Source organism: Xenopus tropicalis, chromosome 3, assembly GCF_000004195.4.
Source record: "Xenopus tropicalis strain Nigerian chromosome 3, UCB_Xtro_10.0, whole genome shotgun sequence".
In the NCBI taxonomy this organism is placed as follows: domain Eukaryota; kingdom Metazoa; phylum Chordata; class Amphibia; order Anura; family Pipidae; genus Xenopus; species Xenopus tropicalis.
In genome coordinates this window covers 5,970,686-5,983,081 of record NC_030679.2, presented here as the reverse complement: position 1 = coordinate 5,983,081, position 12,396 = coordinate 5,970,686, and the positions used below count along the sequence as shown (strand labels likewise).

General features: G+C 48.5%; 1 protein-coding gene across 9 annotated transcripts in view; it reads right to left on the bottom strand.

Moving 5' to 3' along the window:
• The window catches only part of dgki (diacylglycerol kinase, iota), a 153,764-nt gene that overhangs the window by 39,585 nt on the left and 101,783 nt on the right, over positions 1–12,396 (bottom strand). For all 9 annotated transcript variants that reach the window (XM_031898545.1, XM_031898546.1, XM_031898538.1 and 6 more), the window contains 4 exons: positions 10,421–10,459; positions 8,730–8,799; positions 6,231–6,271; positions 172–299 (listed from right to left, as the gene is read on the bottom strand). In XM_031898545.1, the coding sequence (XP_031754405.1) occupies positions 172–299; positions 6,231–6,271; positions 8,730–8,799; positions 10,421–10,459 (278 nt within the window). The remainder of the gene's footprint in view (positions 1–171; positions 300–6,230; positions 6,272–8,729; positions 8,800–10,420; positions 10,460–12,396) is intronic.

Here is a 12,396-nt window from a genome sequence, read left to right as displayed (position 1 = left end):
TAAGCACAATTCAGCAGGAACAGCCCCCTAAGTTTGCTCATAGCCTGTACAGAGAGATACCAAAAAACTATGGCACATAGGGATTCCCCTGTACTAAGCACAATTCAGCAGGAACAGCCCCCTAAGTTTGCTCATAGCCTGTACAGAATGTTGAAGCCCATATTTACTCACCCAGACGGCTGCTCCACCACAAGATCTGGCATTCCCATCCCAGTGCTGCCTTGGGGGGTCCCATCGGCTTCAGGGTCAAGAATGAAGATCTCATCTTGGGAAATCTCAGTGACAAAATGCAGATGTTCCTGAATGTGTAAGGGAGACAGAGATCATGAAAACCATCAGTCCCTGGGGGACATCCCTTGTGGTGGTGGGGCCAGGGAAATATGGGGTTTTGGAATATTCCATTCAACATCAGGTGATCAGGAACAGGATATGTAATAAGAATATTAAGATCCATTGTTAGCATTTTGACCAGTTATCTCCATTTCATCCTTCTGGTGCCATTTTGTACTAATATCTTACCATAGAGTCTCCATATCACTTTGCTGTTTCCATTTTAATGACTATATCCTTCATGCCATATTGTCACCATCTTTCCCTACTGTCCCCATCTTGCCCTACTGTCTCCATCTTGCCCTACTGTCCCCATCCTGCCCTACTGTCCCCATCTTGCCCTACTGTCTCCATCTTGCCCTACTGTCCCCATCTTGCCCTACTGTCTCCATCTTGCCCTACTGTCTCCATCTTGCCCTACTGTCTCCATCTTGTCCTAGGGTCTCCATCTTGCCCTACTGTCTCCATCTTGCCCTACTGTCCCCATCTTGCCCTACTGTCTCCATCTTGCCCTACTGTCTCCATCTTGCCCTACTGTTTCCGTCTGCCTACTGTCTCCATCCTGCCTACTGTCTCCATCTTGCCTACGTCTCCATCCTTGCCCTACTGTCTCCCTGCCTTGTTCCGTTTGCCCTACTGTCTCCATCCTGCCCAACTGTCTCCATCTTGCCCTACCGTCTCCGTCTTGCCCTACTGTCTCCGTCTTGCCCTACTGTCCTCCATCTTGCCCTACTGCCTCCATCTTGGCCTACTGTCTCCATCCTGCCCTACTGTCTCCGTCTTGCCCCTACTGTCCTCCATCCTGCCCTACTGTCTCCGTCTTGCCCTACCGTCTCCGTCTTGCCCTACTGTCTCCATCTTGCCCTACTGTCCCCATCTTGCCCTACTGTCCCCATCTTGTCCTACTGTCTCCATCCTTGCCCTACTGTCTCCATCTTGCCCTTACTGTCTCCATCTTGCCCTACTGTCTCCATCCTGCCCTACTGTCTCTATCTTGCCCCTACCGTCTCTGTCTTGCCCTACTGTCTCCATCTTGCCCTACTGTCCCCATCTTGCCCTACCGTCTCTGTCTTGCCCTACTGTCTCCATCTTGCCCTACTGTCCCCATCTTGCCCTACTGTCTCCATCTTGTCCTACTGTCTCCATCTTGCCCTACTGTCTCCATCTTGCCCTACTGTCTCCATCCTGCCCTACTGTCTCCATCCTGCCCTACTGTCTCCATCTTGCCCTACTGTCCCCATCTTGCCCTACTGTCCCCATCTTGTCCTACTGTCTCCATCCTGCCCTACTGTCTCCATCTTGCCCTACTGTCTCCATCTTGCCCTACTGTCTCCATCCTGCCCTACTGTCTCCATCTTGCCCTACTGTCTCCATCTTGCCCTACTGTCTCCATCTTGCCCTACTGTCTCCGTCTTGCCCTACTGTCTCCATCCTGCCCAACTGTCTCCATCTTGCCCTACCGTCTCCGTCTTGCCCTACTGTCTCCGTCTTGCCCTTCTGTCTCCATCTTGCCCTACTGCCTCCATCTTGGCCTACTGTCTCCATCCTGCCCTACTGTCTCCGTCTTGCCCTACTGTCTCCATCCTGCCCTACTGTCTCCGTCTTGCCCTACCGTCTCCGTCTTGCCCTACTGTCTCCATCTTGCCCTACTGTCCCCATCTTGCCCTACTGTCCCCATCTTGTCCTACTGTCTCCATCCTGCCCTACTGTCTCCATCTTGCCCTACTGTCTCCATCTTGCCCTACTGTCTCCATCCTGCCCTACTGTCTCTATCTTGCCCTACCGTCTCTGTCTTGCCCTACTGTCTCCATCTTGCCCTACTGTCCCCATCTTGCCCTACCGTCTCTGTCTTGCCCTACTGTCTCCATCTTGCCCTACTGTCCCCATCTTGCCCTACTGTCTCCATCTTGTCCTACTGTCTCCATCTTGCCCTACTGTCTCCATCTTGCCCTACTGTCTCCATCCTGCCCTACTGTCTCCATCCTGCCCTACTGTCTCCATCTTGTCCTACTGTCTCCATCCTGCCCTACTGTCTCCATCTTGCCCTACTGTCTCCATCTTGCCCTACTGTCTCCATCCTGCCCTACTGTCTCCATCTTGCCCTACTGTCTCCATCTTGCCTTACTGTCTCCATCTTGCCCTACAGGAACAGGATATGTAATAAGAATATTAAGATCCATTGTTAGCATTTTGACCAGTTATCTCCATTTCATCCTTCTGGTGCCATTTTGTACTAATATCATACCATAGAGTCTCCATATCACTTTGCTGTTTCCATTTTAATGACTATATCCTTCATGCCATATTGTCACCATCTTGCCCTACTGTCTCCATCTTGCCCTACTGTCTCCATCTTGCCCTACTGTCCCCATCTTGTCCTACTGTCTCCATCTTGCCCTACTGTCTCCATCTTGCCCTACTGTCTCCATCTTGTCCTAGGGTCTCCATCTTGCCCTACTGTCCCCATCTTGCCCTACTGTCTCCATCTTGCCCTACTGTCTCCATCTTTCCCTACTGTCTCCATCTTGTCCTAGGGTCTCCATCTTGCCCTACTGTCTCCATCTTGCCCTACTGTCCCCATCTTGCCCTACTGTCTCCATCTTGCCCTACTGTCTCCATCTTGCCCTACTGTTTCCGTCTTGCCCTACTGTCTCCATCCTGCCCTACTGTCTCCATCTTGCCCTACTGTCTCCATCCTGCCCTACTGTCTCCATCTTGCCCTACTGCCTCCATCTTGGCCTACTGTCTCCATCTTGCCCTACTGTCTCCGTCTTGCCCTACTGTCTCCATCCTGCCCAACTGTCTCCATCTTGCCCTACCGTCTCCGTCTTGCCCTACTGTCTCCGTCTTGCCCTACTGTCTCCATCTTGCCCTACTGCCTCCTTCTTGGCCTACTGTCTCCATCCTGCCCTACTGTCTCCGTCTTGCCCTACTGTCTCCATCCTGCCCTACCGTCTCCGTCTTGCCCTACCGTCTCCGTCTTGCCCTACTGTCTCCATCTTGCCCTACTGTCCCCATCTTGCCCTACTGTCCCCATCTTGTCCTACTGTCTCCATCCTGCCCTACTGTCTCCATCTTGCCCTACTGTCTCCATCTTGCCCTACTGTCTCCATCCTGCCCTACTGTCTCTATCTTGCCCTACCGTCTCTGTCTTGCCCTACTGTCTCCATCTTGCCCTACTGTCCCCATCTTGCCCTACCGTCTCCGTCTTGCCCTACTGTCTCCATCTTGCCCTACTGTCCCCATCTTGCCCTACTGTCTCCATCTTGTCCTACTGTCTCCATCTTGCCCTACTGTCTCCATCTTGCCCTACTGTCTCCATCCTGCCCTACTGTCTCCATCCTGCCCTACTGTCCCCATCTTGCCCTACTGTCCCCATCTTGTCCTACTGTCTCCATCCTGCCCTACTGTCTCCATCTTGCCCTACTGTCTCCATCTTGCCCTACTGTCTCCATCCTGCCCTACTGTCTCCATCTTGCCCTACTGTCTCCATCTTGCCCTACTGTCTCCATCTTGCCCTACTGTCTCCGTCTTGCCTTACTGTCTCCATCTTGCCCTACTGTCTCCATCTTGCCCTACTGTCTCCGTCTTGTTCTACTGTCCCCATCTTACCCTACTGTCTCCATCTTGCCCTACTGTCTCCATCTTGCCCTACTGTCTCCATCTTGCCCTACTGTCTCCATCTTGCCCTACTGTCTCCATCTTGCCCTACTGTCCCCATCTTGCCCTACTGTCTCCATCTTGCCCTACTGTCTCCGTCTTGTTCTACTGTCCCCATCTTGCCCTACTGTCTCCATCTTGCCCTACTGTCTCCATCTTGCCCTACTGTCTCCATCTTGCCCTACTGTCCCCATCTTGCCCTACTGTCTCCATCTTGCCCTACTGTCTCCATCTTGCCCTACTGTCCCCATCTTGCCCTACTGTCTCCATCTTGCCCTACTGTCTCCGTCTTGCCCTACCGTTGCCATATTCTAACAGTCCCTTTATCACCCTCTTTATCATCCCATATTTTGTTCTAAACCCCTGTGGGCCTGTAGCTGCACAAAGACAACAAATGGCTCGTCCCTAACACGTTACCTGGAGCTGTAACATATTGCAAATGTCAAGAGAAAGCAGGTTAATGAGTGATTCATGGAAGAGAGGGACGCGCTCTCACAGAGAGGTCACTGCTAAGCGTAACAGTCATTAAACATCTAAATGGGAAAACCGTATTCAACATCTTTATTTCCTGCTGTCTTCTGAGGCAACATTAATTAGGGGGAACTATATAAAGAGCTGTGTATTAACAAGGAGAAAGCTCCCTAGTATAGTTACCCATAGCAACCAAAATGTTACCTTCACTTAATTTAGCCATTAAGTCATTGACATGGTCAGTCATTGGATACTGTTTGGCCATACACAGACGTCAGTGCTCTCACTGATTGCATTTAGGGGGTAGTCAGTACAGGTGCCAAAGTCCCTGGGCATGTCTCAGTGATGCCAAGCTACTGCCTGGTTGGTTTATTGTGAGATTACTAAAAGATAAAGGATTGTGGCTCCTGGGTACGAGGTAACATCAATAGGAGGCAATGTTGAAAATACTTTTATAGAAACTAAGGAAATACTTGTAATGGGAATATTATCACACCCTAAGGATGGGCATGAAAAGTATCATGATACCAAGGAGGTTACCACTTTGGTTAGGTTAAGGGGTCTTAAGTGAAGCCTCAACACTGTCTCCAGTCTATCCTACTGTCACATCTTGCCAAGATGTCTCTACCTTGCCCTACTGTCACTATCTTGTCCTACTGTCTCCATCTTGCCAAGATGTCTCTACCTGGACCTATTGTTCCATCTTGCTCTACTATCTCCATCTTGCCCTACTGTCCCCATCTTGCCCTACTGTTTCCATCTTGCCCTACTGTTTCCATCTTGCCCTACTGTCCCCATCTTGCCCTACTGTCTCCATCTTGCCCTACTGTCTCCATCTTGCCCTACTGTCTCCATCTTGCCCTACTGTTTCCATCTTGCCCTACTGTCCCCATCTTGCCCTACTGTTTCCATCTTGCCCTACTGTCCCCATCTTGCCCTACTGTCTCCATCTTGCCCTACTGTCTCCATCTTGCCCTACTGTCCCCATCTTGCCCTACTGTCTCCATCTTGCCCTACTGTCTCCATCTTGCCCTACTGTCTCCATCTTGCCCTACTGTTTCCATCTTGCCCTACTGTCTCCATCTTGCCCTACTGTCTCCATCTTGCCCTACTGTCTCTATCTCTATATGTTGCCTTGAGGCTCAGCATGAAGGTTACCATTTAGGTTAAGGAGTTTAAGTGAAGCCTTAACAATGCAATTATCGCTATATATTTCCCCTGCAAATAACCTGTATAATCTGGTAGTCTCATCCCCCTACGGACGGTTCTGCTGAATAATGTAGGACCAGGTGGTGCCCAATGGAGTGAATGGATCCTTTGCCCTGGCGCTGGATGGAGAGGCATGTCTATAGTCTAGGCCAGATTAATAAGGGGGATTAGTGATAACAAAGTTAATAGTTAGGGGCTGAGTGAGTCATTTGTTTCAGACTGGGGGCCCTGTCAAAATTAACCCCGAGAGGATGGGAACCGGCCACATAAATAATATACTGGGAGACAGGAGCGCGGCTGTGATAAATGAGACAATTACCAAAGAGATAGGGAGAGGAGCCGCCATTGTGACCAGCGGTACGGACGGCTTCTATAAAGCAAAATGGGTCAGAATGCCGAGGGACACTCCTAAACCCGAACAGGGGGGGGGGGGAGAACTCAATGCAGTTGTTATTTTATTAAACAAAACAACATTGGAACAGAAGGTTTAAAGAAACACAAACTTGATGTACCTTTAAAGGGCAACTATACCTAAACGATGAGCAAGTAGAGCTGCTTACCTGAGATCTGTCAATGCGGTAAAACCGGTCGGCGGAGGTAGCTGTGGGGGAACAGACGGAACGTTAGAGATCAAAACCATCATATAAAGTGAATGGAAAAGAGATGAACTTGGGTTGGGGTGAGTTAATATGTGGCGAAGGGCTAGGGTACATCATGTAGGGGGGCAATGTAGGCGGAATCACTGTGCATTGCAGGGAATAGTGCACCCAGGCACCCCGGAAGGCTTGGCCCACCCGCCCAATGCACAGATGCAGGCACACAAAGGGCAAGGTTGCCAGGGCCACTGGGGGGGTGGTGCATTGGGGGGAAAGGGCCCAGAACTAGGGGGAGGTAACGAAGAGTTACTTGCCTGGTGCCCCCCCCCTATAGTTGTGCCCTGGGCAGATGCCTCTTCTTCCTCCCCCTAGCTCCAGCCCTTGCAGGAAATCCCTGGGAATCCCTGTGTATTGCTGGGAATCAATGTGTATTGCTGGGAATCACTGTGCATTGCTGGGAATCACTATGCATTGCTGGGAATCACTGCGTATTGCTGGGAATCACTGTGTATTGCTGGGAATCACTGTGTATTGCTGGGAATCACTGTGCATTGCTGGGAATCACTGTGTATTGCTGGGAATAACTGTGCATTGCTGGGAATCACTGTGTATTGCTGGGAATAACTGTGCATTGCTGGGAATCACTGTGTATTGCTGGGAATCACTGTGTATTGCTGGGAATCACTGTGTATTGCTGGGAATCACTGTGTATTGCTGGGAATCACTGCGCATTGCTGGTAATCACTGTGTATTGCTGGGAATCACTGTGCATTGCTGGGAATCACTGTGTATTGCTGGGAATCACTGTTTATTGCTGGGAATCACTGTGGGAATCACTGTGTATTGCTGGGAATCACTGTGCATTGCTGGGAATCACTCTGGGAATCACTGTGCATTGCTGGGAATCACTGTGCATTGCTGGGAATCACTGTGCATTGCTGGGAATCACTCTGGGAATCACTGTGCATTGCTGGGAATCACTGTGCATTGCTGGGAATCACTCTGGGAATCACTGTGCATTGCTGGGAATCACTCTGGGAATCACTGCGCATTGCTGGGAATCACTGTGCATTGCTGGGAATCACTGCGCATTGCTGGGAATCACTGTGTATTGCTGGGAATCACTCTGGGAATCACTGTGCATTGCTGGGAATCACTCTGGGAATCACTGCGCATTGCTGGGAATCACTGTGCATTGCTGGGAATCACTGTGCATTGCTGGGAATAACTGTGTATTGCTGGGAATCACTCTGGGAATCACTGTGCATTGCTGGGAATCACTCTGGGAATCACTGCGCATTGCTGGGAATCACTGTGCATTGCTGGGAATCACTGCGCATTGCTGGGAATCACTCAGTGCATTGCTGGGAATCACTGTGCATTGCTGGGAATCACTGTGTATTGCTGGGAATCACTCTGGGAATCACTGTGCATTGCTGGGAATCACTCTGGGAATCACTGCGCATTGCTGGGAATCACTGCGCATTGCTGGGAATCACTGTGCATTGCTGGGAATCACTGCGCATTGCTGGGAATCACTCTGGAAATCACTGTGCATTGCTGGGAATCACTGTGCATTGCTGGGAATCACTGTGCATTGCTGGGAATCACTGCACATTGCTGGGAATCACTCTGGAAATCACTGTGCATTGCTGGGAATCACTCTGGGAATCACTGCACATTGCTGGGAATCACTGTGCATTGCTGGGAATCACTGTGCATTGCTGGGAATCACTGTGCATTGCTGGGAATCACTGTGCATTGCTGGGAATCACTGCGCATTGCTGGGAATCACTGCGCATTGCTGGGAATCACTGTGCATTGCTGGGAATCACTCTGGGAATCACTGTGCATTGCTGGGAATCACTGCGCATTGCTGGAAATCACAGTGCATTGCTGGGAATCACTCTGGGAATCACTGTGCATTGCTGGGAATAACAGTGCAACACTAATGTCCCTGGGAACCAATAGAATCCTGAGCCTTGTGTGTATGGGATAAACCAATAAAACACTCTCTATCTGTACTAACAGACTCAAAGCTTCCTCCAGTTCTTGTAACCCAGAGCATTTAGGGACCACTGCTCGAAAAGCAGGCATCCAATTGGTTGCTTGGGTTACTAGGTCTGGAAAAAACACTGCACCCTATTAAAGTGTTTTTGTTTCATCCTCTAATGACACTCTATTGTTCCATGACTATTTGGAGGTAAGTTTCTTATTTCCACCCACGGCCCTCCTGTGGTGTTATAATCCCCTTATGTGAAACCAGGCAGAGTGACCTTGAGTGGAAAGCTGATGGGGGATGCTGGGAATTTACTTCAGCCAACTTGCCAGCCCTAATGGATTTTTTTTTCAAGATGGCATCCCTGACCTCCAGGGATTGGTTTAGGAACTAAGGCCTTGGCAAGGGTTAACTGCAAGCAATGGGGGGAGGGGGTGGAGAGAGAGAAAGCAGCAAAAATTCACCATCTAAGAAGCACCAACGAGGGTTGAGTCGCTGAGCAGAGAGCAACCGCGGGAAGGAGCTATCGTGATCCTATAGGGGGTAAAAACAGGGAGGAGTTTAGGGAAGGCAGCACTAAAATCCTTATCTTACGTATGATTGGCTGGCTATCATTCAGTCACCAATAGGATTTTCCCCTTTTGATTACTTTCTGGTATATCTAGAAGAGCAAACAGACATTCTTCCCAAATTGGGCGTCAGTCTGAGCCCCCCCTTGCTACTTCTCAAAGTCCCACATCTGCCAGAACAGGTCTATAAATCCATAGCAACCAATCAGCAGGTAGCATTTACTGACCACCTGGTTTCTATGGGTTACTAGACCTGTCGGAAACATTGATACTTTTTTTACATAACCATGATGAGCTTCAGGGTTCTAGAGGGATCCTGAGTAACCCTATCATGATGAGCTCCAAGCTCCATATGGATCCTGAGTGACCCTATCATGATGAGCTCCAAGCTCCATATGGATCCTGAGTGACTCTATTATGATGAGCTCCAAGCTACATATGGATCCTGAGTGACCCTATCATGATGAGCTCCAAGCTCCATATGGATCCTGAGTAACCCTATCATGATGAGCTCCAAGCTCCATATGGATCCTGAGTGAGCCTATCATGATGAGCTCCAAGCTCCATATTGATCCTGATTGAGCCTATCATGATGAGCTCCATGCTCCATATGGATCCTGAGTGACCCTATCTTGATGAGCTCCAAGCTCCATATGGATCCTGAGTGACCCTATCATGATGAGCTCCATATGGATCCTGAGTGACTCTATCATGATGAGCTCCAAGCTCCAGATGGTTTCTGAGTCACCCTATCATGTTGAGCTCCAAGCTCCATATGGATCCTGAGTGACCCTATCATGATGAGCTCCAAGCTCCATATGGATCCTGAGTGACCCTATCTTGATGAGCTCCAAGCTCCATATGGATCCTGAGTGACCCTATCATGATGAGCTCCAAGCTCCATATGGATCCTGAGTGACTCTATCATGATGAGCTCCATGCTCCATATGGATCCTGAGTGACTCTATCATGATGAGCTCCATGCTCCATATGGATCCTGAGTGACCCTATCTTGATGAGCTCCAAGCTCCATATGGATCCTGAGTGAGCCTATCATGATGAGCTCCAAGCTCCATATGGATCCTGAGTGACTCTATCATGATGAGCTCCAAGCTCCAAATGGATCCTGAGTGACCCTATCATGATGAGCTCCAAGCTCCATATGGATCCTGAGTAACCCTATTATCATGAACTCCAAGCTCCATATGGATCCTGAGTGACTCTATCATGATGAGCTCCAAGCTCCATGGATCCTGAGTGCCTCTATCATGATGAGCTCCAAGCTCCATATGGATCCTAAGTGACTCTATCATGATGAGCTCCAAGCTCCATATGGATCCTGAGTGACCCTATCATGATGAGCTCCAAGCTCCATATGGATCCTGAGTGACCCTATCATGAACTCCAAGCTCCATATGGATCCTGAGTGTGTGGTTTCTTCATCCATGACGAGTCTAGATACCCAGGATTGGTTGGACTGCTTTGACATTCCAAGCCAATTACGTCTACTTGCTAGCCACCCAGGTAAATAGAAGGAGTTAAAAAAGTCCTACATGGTGGGGTCAGGTCATGCATGTCCTACTTACCTGGCAGTGATCTCGGTGGGGTGTCACAGAATGTAAATCCTAGAAGGAAGGAAAAATCACAGTGAGCCCCACAGTAACACCTGCCCTTACAGAACCAGAGGGGTTAATGTCCAAGGAACCCAGTGCAATCTAATACACGCTGATTAGCTTAGGTGTTTACCGGCTTTTGCAAAAAAAAGGCAATTAAGGGTTTTTGCAGAAAAGGCAATTACATTTTGCAAAGAAACGAAAGATCCCAATTTATCAGCCGGCCTGAAAATAAAGTCCAATTTAAACTTGCTGAGATAAGGGAACCAGGTTAGTTGGCTATCGCCATGTGACCTCATTTTCACTATCACCACGTTTCCTTCCTTTCACCTTTATAGAATACAATATCTGGTTTTTCTTCCTGTTTTAACCATAATTCCCAATCATCAAGAACATAAAAGAGACAGCAGACGCAGCAGCTGCTGAGGGTCCCTCATTGGCACCATAAACCAGATAACCATAAACCATAACCTTGAAGAACTACTTTAGGTACTTCAAGTTCTTCTTGATGAACTAAGAATCTAAGGTCCTTCTTCCACCTAATAGCCAAGGAGCCTTTATATAGCTTTAAGCACTGTGTCCAAAGAGCCATACCCAACTCCACTAAGCTACACCCAGTCTGCCTATAGACCTATACTCATTAAGGGAGAGCTAACCTTGAGGGACATCTTTAGGTACTTCAAGTTCTTCTTGATGAACTAAGAATCTAAGGTTCTTCTTCCACCTAATAGCCAAGCAGCCTATATATAGCTTTAAGCACTGTGCCCAAAAAGAGCTTCCATAGTATGTACCATTGGCTACTCTTTGTCCTAGAAGCCTTGGGGCTCATTCCCATCACAGGCTAATGGAAAGGAAGGGGCCCCAGAGTGTCCAGGAAAGCTGGAGGCCCTTACCTTGTTGAACATGTCTGATATACATGCTAAAAATGACTTGTTTTACACATAATATCAGAGATGCCAGCCTTGTTGTGTTATCCATTGGTGGCTTCTCAGCCACACCCCACTCCACCAAGCTACACCCATTCTGCCTATAGACCTATACTAATTAAGGTAGTGCTAACCTTGAAGGGCTTCTTTAGGTACTTCAAGTTCTTCTTGATAAACTAAGAATCTAAGGTTCTTCTTATACCTAATAGCCAAGGAGCCTTTATATAGCTTTAAGCACTGTACCCAAAAAGCCACACCCCACTCCACTAAGCTACACCCATTCTGCCTATAGACCTATACTCATTAAGGTAGAGCTATCCTTGAATGGCTTCTTTAGGTACTTCAAGTTCTTCTTGATGAACTAAGAATCTAAGGTCCTTCTTCCACCTAATAGCCAAGGAGCCTATATATAGCTTTAAGCACTGTGCCAGAAGAGAGCTTCCATTTTATGTGCCACTGGCTACTCTTTGTCCTGGAAGCCTTGGGGCTTATTCCCATCACAGTGCAATGGAAAGGAAGGGGCCCCAGAGTGGAAAGCTGGAGGCCCTTTCATTGTTGAACATTTCTGATATACATGCTAAATATTGTCAACCTTGTTGTGTTACCAATTGTTGGCCTCTCAGCCACGCCCCACTCCACCAAGCTACACCCATTCTGCCTGTAGACCCTTACTCATTAAGGTAGAGCTAACCTTGAAGGACTTCTTTAGGTACTTCATGTTCTTCTTGATGAACTAAAAATCTAAGGTCCTTCTTCCACCTAATAGCCAAGGAGCCTTTATATAGCTTTAAGAACTGTGCTCAAAGAGCCACACCCCACTCCACCAAGCTACACCCATTCTGCCTATAGACCTATACTCATTAAGGTAGAGCTAACCTTGAGGGACAACTTTAGGTACTTCATGTTCTTCTTGATGAACTAAGAATCTAAGGTCCTTTTTCCAGTGAATAGGCAAGGAACCTATATATAGCTTTCAGCACTGTGCCCAGAGAGCCACACCCCACTCCACCAAGCTACACCCAT